This window comes from Delphinapterus leucas, chromosome 21 (assembly GCF_059928025.1).
Source record: "Delphinapterus leucas isolate spDelLeu-1000000601 "Yukka" chromosome 21, BTC_Dleu_Yukka2, whole genome shotgun sequence".
Lineage (NCBI taxonomy): Eukaryota > Metazoa > Chordata > Mammalia > Artiodactyla > Monodontidae > Delphinapterus > Delphinapterus leucas.
The window spans coordinates 21867163-21881200 of NC_143149.1; the positions used below are offsets into that span (position 1 = coordinate 21867163).

Sequence of the window (14038 nt, forward strand, 5' to 3'; positions counted from 1 at the left end):
CCTCCTTGAAAGACAAAAAGGCAAAACAATAACAAGAGAATGGGGTTGTCTCTGCACCTGGAGACAGCTTGTTTGTGGAATTTATGACTGTTAAAAAATAAAGAGCTGAGATTAGAAAAAAAAAATCAGCCTCATTGTTTACTCTTCAAAGTTCTTCGAATTCCTCTGCACAGATCCTTACTTGTTCAATAACCTATGTGTTCCCCTTTGTTGTTAATAACACCAGTTTTATTAATGCTCCATCTTTGTGTTAAGAACTGGCTTTAAGTAGCTCCTTCAATAATATGCTCTGTGAATATGTAATTCTCAACCACTTTCTTCAATTTAGTGGCACAATAGAGAAGAATTTTGCTTTCATGAATAAAGACAATGGCAAATATAAAACAAACTGAAAGGGCTACCAAGTCACGAACTGTGACGAGACACCAGATAATCATACAGAATGGACGGCTTAATTGACTGGTAACTGGATATGGTGGCTTTTTTCAGCTGATGAATTAAACTCAGCCCAGATCTAGGGCAACGGGGAGATGTTACCTTCGGAAATATTGGTGTCCAATTCCTTCCCGATACTATTACGAGCAGCATTCAGACTAGGACAAAGATGACAGTGGCATACAGTCTTCCATTTCATTACCCCCCTCAATGTACCCAGAGGTGGGGGACCGAGGGGAGAAACTGGTAGTGATGCTATTATTGGGTTTGTCCTTAGGACACCTGGAATGTTAACTAAGCCTGCTTCACAAAAATCAGAGCTGTTTAGAGAAGAGTTCCAAAGGGTGAAGAAATGGACCCATTCCCAAATAGACACTTAGATACCAATTAACCAGGCTTGAAAAATCCTACCAGTCCTGGAATTCTCCCACTCACCTGAAACAGTTTAAAAAAAAAAAAAAAAGTCTGCTGGAAAACACTCCCCAAAAGAGGAAAAACAAAACAAAACCCAAAAACTCGTGTCAGTTTCTTGTCCCTTCCATCTCTTACAAAGCACCTCCATAAAGCTCCACTCTCTAACACTTAACCAAAAACCGGGCCTTAAGATGTTGGTAAAGCACAAAATTACCAAGAAATACCCAAAAAACTCCCCTTAGAGATTTCAGTAATCTCTCTTTCATGCCCTAGAGTGCAGTGGGTGAAACCGTGATCCCAGGATTGAGTCATGCCTTACAGACCGACACTTTTATCTTTACTAATCCATCATTCACCCCGATTACGAAACATTCTTCTCTGGAATTTCTTAAGAAAAAGGAGCAATAATTTCTCCATTATGGTCACACTCTGAACTTAAACAAAAGAATATGAGACTAGACATGTCAAACTCAGAGCACCCCTTCGACACGTGTCTAATAAGCATTATAGCCCAGGGCTCGGCAACAGACACCGCTCATCTTCTGTTCAACCATCTGAAATTTCCTTCCAGGAAAGGCGGGCTGAATTGGGAAGAGGGAAACGGAGATCCGAAATGTTCTGACTGGAACCCACTTTGGAAGTTTGAGTCTTTCTATTAGAAGAGTATGATACATGATACTGGGGACTGTATTCATATAGCTAACATACTTACTGCCTTTTGCTTGTCCCCAAATCCCCATTTTCCTTGAAAAGCTTTCCTGGGGAGCCAGTGAGCTTAAGCAAACAGTCTGCCAAAGGAGAAACAAGTATCTTCCCAAAATGCATCTTAAAACATACGGCAAGGGAGACACATCCCTCTCCCCTCTTACCTGGGAAAGCGTGTGGATTGGGTGACCCTCTCTTAAGGCACTTAGAACAGAGAATGTGCACAGTGTAGTGCAGTCCAGGCCATTCCTGAAGTAGGACATTCAGTTCCTCTACTAAGGGGGTTATGGCTTGCCATGCCGTCCATATGTTCGGTAAGGATGCGTGGCTGGCAATGGACAGGGTGTCCGGCTGCAGGACCCCCTTGGCAGGTCTGTAACTCACCACCACAGGGACTTTCCCTCTGTATGCAAAGATCTGAAGTTTGCCATCCGACCTGTGCACCACATGGCTGTTGATCTGGACGCTGTAGCGTGCAAACAAGCTGGGTGGAAAGGTGAAGGGAAAACTATATTCAATCTGCAACTGCTCAGCCACAAAGGACTGCCCGGTCAGGTTGGTCCCGTTAATCCAGGCCTCCGCGTGGGGCACCTCGTTCTGCACATAGCACGGGAACTTGTACCAGGCCGTGGACCCATTCAGAGGCTTGCCCTTGGCTTTGTTGAGGCAGTAACAGAGTCCCATCTTCTCCAGCAGCTCCAGCAGGAGCTGCAGGTCCTGCTGAGCCTGGATGTGAGGCTTCAGCAGCAGCCGGATGACGTGGGCCGGCAGGAGCCCATGCAGCAGAAAGCCTTCCACATAATGATGGAGCTGGGTGGCCCGGAGCGCATCCTGGCTTGGGGCGGGCGGCGCCATCAGTGGGGAGCTTCCACCCCGGCTCTCAGCCTCGCCCTCGCCGCTGGTCCCCAGAAGCAGCTTATGCAGCAGCAAGGAAGGATCCCTCTGGAAGAAGACGTTGAGGATGTCGATGAGGCGGGAGAGGTTGTGGAAGACGTGCTCCTTGAGGGCCGGGCTGTCCTCAAAGTAGAGCAGCTTGCCGCTCTCGTGCAGGTAGGAGAGGGCGCTCTGCAGCCGGTCCTCGGTCAGGCCGGCCTGCAGGCCCAGGCGAGCCGAGTCCCACCAGCTGAGCCAGAGACGCTGCGCCTGAGGGGGCTGGAAGTGCAGCTCCTCCAGCACCTGCCAGGACCGAGGCAGTACTCTGTGGAGGTTGGGGAAGATTTCCCGGTGCTCAGCCACTGAGAGCAGTTTGTCCCGCAGGCGCTGTAACTGGCGTGGGTCCCTGCAGCTCACGGGCAGCACAGGGGAGAGGATCTGCAGCCGGTGGTTGAGCAGGTACTGAAAGTGGGCCTTGCGCCGCCGAAGGTTCTTGTCGGACACACCGTAGTAGGCTGCATGGGGGCTGGCGGAGCGGAGCTCAAAGTCCCGGGCCAGTGCCTCATCCACCACCTGGGCCAGCCGGCTCAGCCCCTCAGCGTCATGCTTCTCCTGCAGGGCGATCTGGCGGTGGATGTCCAGACACTTCTCCTCCAGCTCCTGCTCCCCGCAGAGGTCGGCGTGCGTGCCCACAACGCACACCACGGCGTGAGGCACCCGGGCCCCTACCCGATGCAGGAAGGAGCCCACGGTGGTGGGAAAGCGGAGCGGCTCATAGGTGGCCAAGTTCACCACCAGCACATAAAGGGCCCCCGGGGAGAGGAAGAAGGGCTGAATCACCTCATAACTGTCATCCCCAGCTAAGTCATACACGATGAACCGCAGGCCCCGGGAGGCATCCGCTGTCCAGCTGGTCACCTCGATGCCCTTGCTCACGGGAGGAGGTGAAGGCGGGTGGCTCTTCTCCTTGTCCCCTCCTCCTTGGTTCCCCTCCACTCTGTCCTCGGTCAGGCAGCGACGGAGCAGGGTCTTTCCTGCAGCTTTATGGCCCATCAGGAGCAGCTTGAGGCGGGGCTGGACCGCCGGCTGGGAATGAGCCAGCTCCTTCTGGTAAGCTGCGATGTAGGGGATCCCCTTCATACAGACCTCGTAGGGGGGCTGGATCAGCGGGTTGTCCCTGATCTTCCACAGGCCCACCCGGGAGAGCCGGCCAAAGTTGTCTGGCAGCACAGCGATCTGGTTCCCCTGCAGGACCAGCTCCTCCAAGCCCGTGAGCTCCACGATGGAGTCAGGCAGGTAGCGGAGCCGGTTATTATCCAGCCACAGGGTGAGAAGACGGCCCAGGCCCGAGATCAGGGACGGCACGGAAGTGAGCTGGTTGCGACTAAGGTAGAGCTCCTCCAGACCAGCCAGGGGCAGCAGCGCGGCAGGGAACTCCTCCAAGAGGTTGGAAGAGAGGTTGAGCATCTTGAGTCGCTGCAGGCGGCTGAACTGGGCGGGCAGAGCCTGCAGCCCGTTGTTGTCCAGCATGAGGCTCTCCAGGCTGGCCAGCTCGCAGAAGCCGCTGGGCAGGGTGCCAAGCTCGGTCCCGCTCAGCCAGAGGATCTTGAGGGCACGCAGGGCACTGATATCCTCAGGTAGGCCCCGCAGCCGGTTGCTGGACACGTCGAGCTCCTCCAGGGCCGCCAGCTGCAGCAGCTGCCACGGAAAAGCCGTGAGCTGGTTGTGGTCCACGTCGAGGGTGCGCAGGCGGGAGAGACAGGAGAGGGAGTCGGGCAGATGCGCCAGGCGGTTAAAGCTGACATCCAGCTCCTCCAGGTGGACCAGCGCACCCAGCTGGGCGGGCAGGGCGGGCAGCTGGTTGTGGCTGAGGTTGAGCTTCCTCAGCTCGCGCAAGGCGCTCACCACCTCGGCGCTTAGGACGCTCAGCCGGTTGTGGCTCACGTCCAGCTCGGTTAGGTGATGGCCCAGCTCGGCCACCGCTGGGGGCAGCCGGGCGAAGCGGTTCCGGCGCAGGACCAGGACGCGGAGGCTGCCCAGCGCCGAGCCCAGCCCGTCGGGCACCTCCTCCAGGCCGTTGTTCCCCAGGTTCAGCACCTCAATGTCCCCGATGTTGGCCGGCAGCACAAGCTGGGGCGCGTCGGGAGAGTCGAGCTGGTCGGTCCCTGGGCAGCCCCCGGCCGCGCTGAGGCTGAGATGGCGCAGGTTGCTCCGCAGCTTCCTGGCGCGTAGGGCGGCGTCCCGCCACAGCCTCACCGTCTTCAGGTTCCCGCTGTCCGTCCCAGCCATGGCGGGGCCGGGCCGACACCCTCGCGCGGGAGCCCGCAGCTACATGCCGCGCTGCGCCCCGGCGGGCGCCAGTCTCCGGAGCCCTTTCGCTCCCGCTCCTCCCTTCCTACCAGCCCTCGGCGACCGGCGGCGGCGGGTCCTAGCGCAGCCAGCGGCCGGGCGCCCGCAGCTGGGGTGCGGCGGCGACGCGAGCAGCTCCGGGGGTCGCCGGGCGCACGGCGCGGGGGGAGGCGGCGGCCGGCGGGGAGCGCAGCTCGCATTCTCCGGGCTCCCGGGCCAGGGGCGCGCCGGGGCAGCAGGGCCGCCGCCCGCCCGCCGCGCCGCGGAGGATGCCTGCCGCTCCTCCTCCCACTCCGCCCGCCTTCGGCGCCTCGGGGCCAACTCCAGCCCCGCTACCCTTGCCGCCGCGGCCCCGCGGCCCGCAGCGTCCTCGCCTCCGCCTGCTCCACGAGGACGGCGGCACCCGGCTCCGCGGCGGGCATCCTGTGGACGCAGGGCCGGGCCGCCTCCTGCTCTCCGCTTCCCCAGGCTCCGGCGGGAGCACGAACGCCGCGTCCCCGGCACTGGGAGGGTGCGATCGGGAAGCAGCAGCGCCGCCCGGCGGAGCGGCCCCCACGTGACCGCCGGAGGCGCCGCGTGTTCCCGGCACCGCCCCGGGGGCGGGGGCCACTGACCCGCGCCGGGTGCGGGCTGGGGGCGCCTCGCCCGGTGCAGGCCGGCGGCGTGGACTGCGCTGGGCTGGAGGCGCGCCTGGGGCCCGTCCCGGGTGCAGAGCGCTTGGGTTCGCCTGCGTCTGGCTCTTTGTTGGCCCTGCGCCTCTAATCATATCTTTCTCTTCCTCCCTCTCGTTTCGGATCCCTGGCCTCCCTTACTGATTTCTCATCCCCCTTCCTCTACATCCTCTACATCCACACCCTAGTGGAACTGGCAGCATGCAGGGCCCTGGGTTTCTTTGTAGGAGCTTAAAAGGAGAGTGTGACTAAACAAAAGGAGAAAAGCAGGCAACCGTTCATGCACTTGGTAAATATTTATTGAGGCCCTATTTTGTGCCAGACCGACAGAGACAGAAGGCTCTGAGCAGGCTCCTCACCGGCCTGATTGGGGGTGGGGTAGGGGGGGCCACGCACCCTTTTATCTGGGGTATCCCATTCATCCTCCCAACAGCCCCGGAAAACAAATACCATAGTCCCAACTCTACCGTACTTGTTATGCTGTAGGTTTAAGAAAATGGCAGCTATTTCAAGCAAAATTTGCAGCCCAATGCTCAACTTGAAGGTTTATTTTATTTATTTGTTTGTTTGTTTACTAGTTGAGGAAGTTTCTTTGAAATCACATCTATACTAAGTAAATAATTTCTTCAGAATTTACTCAAATCTTGAAATCTATCAGGCCTCCGAATATCACCTCCATCATTGCCTCCAGCTTGGTTAATAACGAAGCAAATTGTTTTGAGACACAAAGCCGAATTTAATTGGTTAAATGCACCAGTTAACAGTCGTGGCTCTCCCCTACACATGATGTTGCTGTCATTTGGGGACCCAAATTCGGTGCAGTAGTAATCGTTTGCCTCTTCAAAGAGAGTGACTGAGCACCTCAAGCTGGAAATACGCCCCAGTGATGGTTATCCAGCCTGGGATGGTACATCCTGTAACTGGAGGACGCTCCCGGGGCCAGGTGAATCCCAGATATTCCAAGTACGTTAACAGGGTACAGGTGAGCTGTGTTCACCCTGCAGGGCTTCCTAGAAGATCAAATTGCCCAAGGGTTCCCCAGACCCTCCTGCCCCAAGGAAAATTCTAAATCATCTAGGCTGGCCCTTTTATTCTCAGCGGTGGCAACAGGCCCAGAAGAAGCAACCTCCCAACTGACCAGCCAGGTGAAGAGAAGAGCCAGGTGTGCTAACTCCCCTTGTGGGGTTATTCCCCTGAGAGCATCACCTTCAAGGTATTCTTGAGTCAGACGCCACCTCCTCCAGGCTTTAGTTCCTGGGGAAGAAGACTGGAGAAGGCATCAGCTCCCTACCCCACGTAGGGTAAACTGAAGTGGTTTGGGTTTGATCTAAATAACCCAGGCTAAACTGCTCCCTTTCAGAAGCTGTCAGAAGATTATATTTCCATCTCAAATGTATTTAAAAACTCTGCTTTTCCTTTGCCAGGAGATAATCTGTAATTTGCTTTATCTGGATAGGACCAGAGAACACCCCGTTTGGGGCCTCTCACTGGAGCACCGAAGCCTGCTGTGTTTGAGTTTGCTCAGCAGGAACATTCTTTCTGGGCTGTTCAGCCTGCTTGAGCTGTTACAGTCAATATTGTGGGAAGCCTTATTGTAAAGTCTTGTCCAAGAGTTATTTGAAAGTCAGACTGGGAGAATGCAGTGATAAAATATAACTGGAAAATGATAATGTGTCCAGTATGTTTGTTAAACTCAGGCGAGAAGGATCCTGGCCTCCGCACACAAGCTGGTCCTCCTCTTGCGACACCACACCCCTCGTGGTAAAGTTTCTGATGGGCCAAGGGGTTAATGGATATGCCCCCTCGGCCTTCTGGAACACACTTGGTATGAAGGACCCTAAATTCCCAGTGCAAACAGCCTGAAGCCTGCTTGGAGAAGGTGGGCAGTATTTCATAGTCATTCAGGAGTTGCTGATGTGGACATCCCTGGGCCTCCAGGGTGTGGCTGGAGCTTGATTGCTCCTGTGAGCCCACAGGCTCCTCACAGAGCCCAGGTTAGGATGAAAGGGGTGTGGGTGAGCCACACTTATTGGCCTGATGTAGCACATTTAAAGATTAGGTGTATGGTAGATGGGCCTGCATTTGTGCTCTTGCCCCAGACCCTGCCAATGTTAAGTGGCCCTGCGTGTGTTGGAGTTTTCCTAAAAGCTAAAAACAATCTCAGTTTGGAGAATAGGGACTCTGATTATTCAAGGTTTTCTTGTCTTACGTATAAAAGATACTGTTGCTTCGAAGTCTTTCTAACACGTTAGACTTCTAAGTTTTTGCCAATTGAATTCCATAAAATGGTATCTCATTTGCATGTCCCTCATCGTTAATGAGGTTGAACATCTCTTTGTAGTTTTGTTGGTGCGTATTCTTCTGTAAAAATCTTTGCCCATTTTTCTTTTGCTTTTCTTATTGATTTATGAGAGTTCTTTATGTGTTCTTGTTATTAATCCCTTGCTGTGTTTATGCCAATATCTTTACTAAGAGTGTCTTTTCATTTTCTTAAAAAATTTTTTTTTTTTTTTTTTGCGGTACGCAGGCCTCTCGCTGCTGTGGCCTCTCCCGTTGCGGAGCACAGGCTCCGGTCATGCAGGCTCAGCGGCCATGGCTCAGGGGCCCAGCCGCTCCACGGCATGTGGGATCCTCCCAGACCAGGGCACGAACCCGTGTCCCCTGCATCGGCAGGCAGACTCTCAACCACTGCGCCACCAGGGAAGCCCTAAAAATTTTTTTGATGTAAGAAAGTTCTTAATTTTTTTTAGAAGGCTACCTTTTATTGAGAAAAGAAGGACAATAAAAATACATAAATTTGTCTTTCTAAAAAAAAAGAAAGTTCTTAATTTTGATATAATAAAATGTCAGTCTTTATTAAAAAATTAAAAAAGGTTTTCTTGTCTTGGATGTTTACCCAATGTCATGGACCCAAGCTATAAACTTTCCAAAACCTTTACGTTTATCCTATTTTTATTATTCTGACACTGTTTTCATTTTAGCTGCTGCCGTATGATTGCAACTGGCTTGCTCCTAGAGTCCAGACCCTCTGCGACGGCACAAGTCATTTAAAGGAGTGGGAGAGCACATGTACAGAGACCAGGTCTTGAGCTGGGCCTTAAAAGATGTGGCTAGCTAGAAGGGAGGATCCTGGACATGTGGGCCAGAGTCTTCCATTAAAATATTTCTCAATAACAGTCTGAATGGCCCAGGTGGCAGGAGTACTCTGCTCTTGGTAGCAACAAGCTCCAAGCAAGCTTTCCATCCCTGGTTTCTTTTGTTCTGTCTTCAGCACACTAGACTTTCCTCCACCTTGACAGACGTTTTTCTTGCCCCCTAGCTACTGGCTCATTGGTTTACTTCCTTTCCCTGACATCTTACAGAAGTGGTCTCAGGCCGTCTGGAGCCTTTCCGCTGCTGGGTCCCTCCTTGGGCCCAGTAATCTGGCTTCTGTCCCCACTGTGCCAGCAGCACTGTTCTCTGGAAGGTCACCTCACCCTTTTCCCTTTCTTGACCTCCCATCGTTGAAAATGTTAAGCAATTTCCTTTGGAAACTTTCTCCTTTCTCAGCCTGTAGGATATCTGGTGTCATGCTAAAGTTTGGGATTTCCAAAAGAACCCTATAAAGGCTCATTATTTCCTTGTAGGGAAAAAGTTTGCAATTAGAATAAGTGCTACCAAATGAACCTCTATAACTGCATGGACAAACTGTCCAGGATTTGCCTGTATATGGATAGTTTCTTAGAGTATTTAGTCATTATGCTTTTTCTGTTTTTATTTATATTACTCCATTTATATTAAAGATATATAATTTGGAAAATAATATATAAGTACCCTTTCCACTGAATTTTAATTTCATCAACCACAACGTAAGTCTTTATTTTAGGGTGACCAAATGTCCCAGCGTGCACAAGACTGAGGGGTTTCCCAGGACAGGAGACATTCTGCACCTAAAACCAGGGCAATCCTAGGAAACTAGTACAGTTAGTTAACCTACTTGGTCTTTATCTTGCTCTCCCTTTACCTTTCAAGAGTTCGGAAAACATAGCTTCCCAGAAATGCAGGACTTTTACTTACTTCAGCTACTTTAGACTTTCAAAATAGTTCTGATTTATTTACTTATGTATTTACTTAGGCTGACCTTCACTTTATTGTGCATCGCAGACATTGTCTTTTACAGATTGAAGGTTTGTGGCAACCTTGCCTTGAGCAAGTCTATCAGCGCCATTTTTCCTACAGCATTTGTTCACTTCATGTCTGTGTGTCAAATTTTGGTAATTCTTGCACTATTTCAAACTTTTTCATTATTATATTTGTTATGGCGATCAGTGATCTTTGGTGTTACTCTTGTGTTTGGGGGCATGAACTGCGCTCATATATGATGGTAAACAATAAATGTCTGTGTTCTGACTGCTCCAATGACCAGCCCTTCCCCTGTCTCCCTCTCCTCAGGCCTCCCTGAAACACAGTGATATTGAAATTAGGCCAGTTACTAGCCTTAAAATGGCCTCTAAGTGTTTAAGTGAAACGCAGAGTCGATCGGTGTGATGAACTTCATCACTGTCTTATAAGAAATTGTCTCGGCCGCCCCAGCCTTCAGCAGCCACCACCCTGATCAGTCAGCAGCATCAGCATCGAGGCAGGACCCTCTGTCAGCAGAAAGATTATGACTCGCTGAAGGCTCAGATGGTGCTTAGCATTTTTAGCAATAAAGTATTTTTTAATTATGGTACATACATTGTTTTTTATACATAATGCTATTGCACACTTAATAGACTACAGTATCGTGTAAACATAACTTTTATATGTGTTGGGAAACCAAAAAATGCGTGTGAAATTCGCTTTATTGCCGTGGTCTGGAACTGAACCCACAGCATCTCTGAGGTATGCCTGTAAATGCTTACTAACTTATCAGAGAGGACGTTCATGGGCTTGAGGTTCTAACTAACTTTAGAGTATCAAAACTACCCATCCAGTCTCGAAAGGAAATGTGGCTATTCCTTAAGCCTGCAGTGTAAATGAGACCCAAGGGTGGGCTACAACATTTCATGAGAAAATTTACTTAGTTGTCTCCTTGAAGTCTGGAGAGGCTCAGTATATGCTGCCTTTATCATGAAAATAATAAAAGGGCTTCTCATATTTCTCCTTCCTTATAATTTTAGATCCAGTGAATATTTTGCTTTAAATAAACAATAAGAAAAATGCTCCTTACTATGTGGTTAAAGGTAAGTAAGAGAAAATCCATCTCCATGATTTTCATCAGACCACACCCTTCTTGGATAGAAATCAAGCCTTAAGAATTGATGCGGGGGGGCGGGGGGGGGGGTTCCCTGGTGGCGCAGTGGTTAGGAATCCGCCTGCCAATGCAGGGGACACAGGTTCGGGCCCTGGTCTGGGAAGATCCCACATGCCACGGAGCAACTAAGCCTGCGAGCCACAACTGCTGAACCCACATGCCACAACTACGGAAGCCTGCGTGCCTAGAGCCTGTGCTCCGCAACAAGAGAAGCCACCACAACGAGAAGCCCACGCACCGCAACGAAGAGTAGCCCCCGCTCCCGGCAACTAGAGAAAGCCCAAGTGCAGCAACAAAGACCCAGTGCAGCCAAAAATAAAAATTAATTAATTAATTTAAAAAAAAATGAACTGATGAGGGACAGTTCAGGAAGTGGATCTTCGAGGTGGTGTCAGTTAACTCTTTGATATTGGGCACGACTAACCAGGGTATCTAAGAATCATCACCGGTAATAATAGCTAATATGGATTCAAGGTTTTCTACGCACTCAGGCAAGGTGCTGTATGCTTTTCACACAGTATTTCATTTAACCTTCACAACAGCCTTGAACAGCAGGTCCCATCGTTATCCTCCTTTTACAGATGGAGAAAAGTGAAGGCAGAACTATTGAGTGGCAGAATCCAGACTCAAAAAAAGGCAGAGTCCAAAGCTCATGTTTAATTGCTGTGCTATTTCTTGGGGGGGGGGCGGGGGTTGGACGGGGGTGTGGGGGGAGGGGAATGGGTCTTAGTTCTCTGTCAGCAGACTGTGTATTTTAAGCTCCGGAGTGTGGTACCAGCTGGAGAGCAGGGCTGAGACTTCCTCTTCAGTAAAAATTGAACTTTGCTCTTACAATATTGAAGAATGTCATATTGGGCAACCAAAAGCTCTAAACAAACAGTATCCCCAAACTACAAGAACTGGATTGAACATCTGTTATTAAATGTTACAGCAGGAAACAGAATTTCTATGCCATCTGTAGATAAGTTGTATTTGGTTTGTTTGCTTTTTGTTTTAGAGAGAAAGGATTTAATACAAATGTCCATAAAATCTATACTTCAATTAGAGGGCACTTCAGATTGTCTTTTGAGAAGAGCATTAAAAGAAAGAAAGAAGAAGATGGAAGGCTAAATTATCAATCTAAGATTAGATACAAAGAATCTGACATTTTTGTTTAGGTAAAAAAAAAATCAAACTCACCCCGCTTTCCCCAAATTTAATAAACCTGCTTTGGACTCACCATCTGATTTGAATGCAAACCAGTTTATATCAGCAATAGCTAAGAAGTCTGAGAGTGGTCATTTAACTACCAACAGGGAACATAAAAAATGTGTTCAAGGCACTGACTCCCCCAGAGAGCAAAGGCAAAATCATACCAGTATGTCTGTTGTTTTTTCTTTCCCTTTCTCTCCAGAAAACAGATTTATCTTGGAATGGGCAGCATTAAATTTAACATTGGATCTCTTTGTGTTTCCAGGTCAAGTGGGAACACATATGCTCCCTACTGAGGAAAATAAACTGCAATGTATTTTTAGCATCCGTTGGAAGTACTTTCAGCTGAAGATGTTCTGCAGGCTCTAGGGGATTTCACTGAAAGCCAAAGGATTTGCAGCAGTGTCACCTAGAATTCCAGAACTCGCCCTGAGGGTCTGTAAATAGCATTCTCCCCGAGCCCCTCGTGCCACCCTCCACCATTCTCAGTCCCAATCCTGGTGCAAACATCCTCTTTATGAGAAAATGGAGGAAAATCATTCCAGTGAAGGATAAATGAAAAACATCTGTGAAGTAGTTAGGACAAACGAAGCTAACTATAGCTCACTTGGCGCTTTGAGATGCGGTCCTGTGCAGGAGGAAGGGGTAGGGAGGCTGGGGAGCAGACAGGTCGTTTCCCCACTTGCATTTTTTTATTTATTAATTTTTTTTTTTGCTGTACACGGGCCTCTCACTGTTGTGGCCTCTCCCGTTGCGGAGCACAGGCTCCGGACGCGCAGGCTCAGTGGCCATGGCTCACAGGCGCAGCCGCTCCGCGGCATGTGGGATCTTCCCAGACCGGGGCACGAACCTGTGTCCCCTGCATCGGCAGGCGGACTCTCAACCACTGTGCCACCAGGGAAGCCCTCCCCACCCGCACTTTTGTGCCTAAGGTTGAAGGTAAGCCATGGGCAGGGAGCCACCATACAGTGCATTTTTGTGAAAGGGGCCCACGTGTGCTTTTGTGAAAGGCGGACCAAGGCAGCACCCCCAGCAGACCTGCGAGAATCAGGTGGTTTCAGCTTCTGGTCCCTCCCTCCAAGGGTGGTGTGTGCAGTGTACAAGCTGTGTAGCCCGGGCAGTGGAGTCTTAGTTACTGGTCTGAAATGTTTGTTCACGAGATTTGGTGACAGTGAGACAAATGGTTTCAGATCTTGCTTTTGTCTGCACAGTTTTACAAAATATTTCCCATTTTAAAAAACAAATTTACTTAACGGCTAGCTTTTAAATAAATGACACCTGGGATGTTGCCTCTTCCTTGAGAAACACTATTTCTAAGATAGAAACAAAGTCTACCGTGACATAGTATAACACATATCATAAAGCACAGCACAGCATCACAAACGTGAAGTCCTCCCAAAGAACTGTGATTTTGATGATGATTATAATAAAGCCATGTATTTATTAAAAGACAAGAAAGCCAAAGTTATCATTTATGTTCTTCCTGATACTTTATTACTTTTGTATTTTAAAAAAAGAGTTTCTGTTTACTCTTCTGTGGAACAGAACAATAAAACCTGACTCCCTACCCACTCCACTTTATCCCATGAAATGGTGAGATGCTTTGGAATAATGGTGTGTCATAACACAAGCATCACAGCTGGTCATAACTTCATTATTAATTCAACACATATTTATGTAAGACTGTGCACGGTGCCTGGATACAAGATAATTTGAGAAGGCTTCTTTTCTCTGTTGTCTTTGCCTAGGTATAAAAATAAAACATTGTCTTCTGTTGACTAAGACAGTCTTCAAAAGCTGTGGATCTCCCATCAGTTAAAAAGATATTGTCTATTTCAAAATTCTCAGAGGATTTGATGGAAGTCTAGCAGATGCCTGAGTTTTGCTCCTTTGTTCCCGCACCACAATGGCTCTTCAGATGCTAAAGAAGAATTTAAGAAAGCCTTTCTCGGCTTTCCTGGTGGCGCAGTGGTTGAGAGTCTGCCTGCCGATACAAGAGACACGGCTTCGTGCCCCGGTTCGGGAAGATCCCACATGCCGTGGAATGGCTAGGCCCATGAGCCATGGCCGCTGAGCCTGCGCGTCCGGAGCCTGTGCTCCGCAACGGGAGAGGCCACAACAGTGG

General features: G+C 50.0%; 1 protein-coding gene across 12 annotated transcripts in view; it reads right to left on the reverse strand.

Annotated features, from left to right (window-relative positions):
- The window catches only part of MFHAS1 (multifunctional ROCO family signaling regulator 1), a 115261-nt gene extending 110010 nt beyond the window's left edge, over window positions 1-5251 (reverse strand). For 4 of the 12 annotated variants that reach the window (XM_089903686.1, XM_089903688.1, XM_089903687.1 and 1 more), the window contains exon 1: window positions 1719-5250. In XM_089903686.1, the coding sequence (XP_089759812.1) occupies window positions 1719-4716 (2998 nt within the window). In that variant the 5' untranslated portion in view covers window positions 4717-5250. Of the gene's footprint in view, window positions 1-1718 lie in introns of all 12 variants that reach the window. The other 8 variants (XM_089903689.1, XM_089903690.1, XM_089903692.1 and 5 more) reach the window with 4 other exon arrangements.
- Between the last annotated feature and the right edge of the window lie 8787 nt (window positions 5252-14038).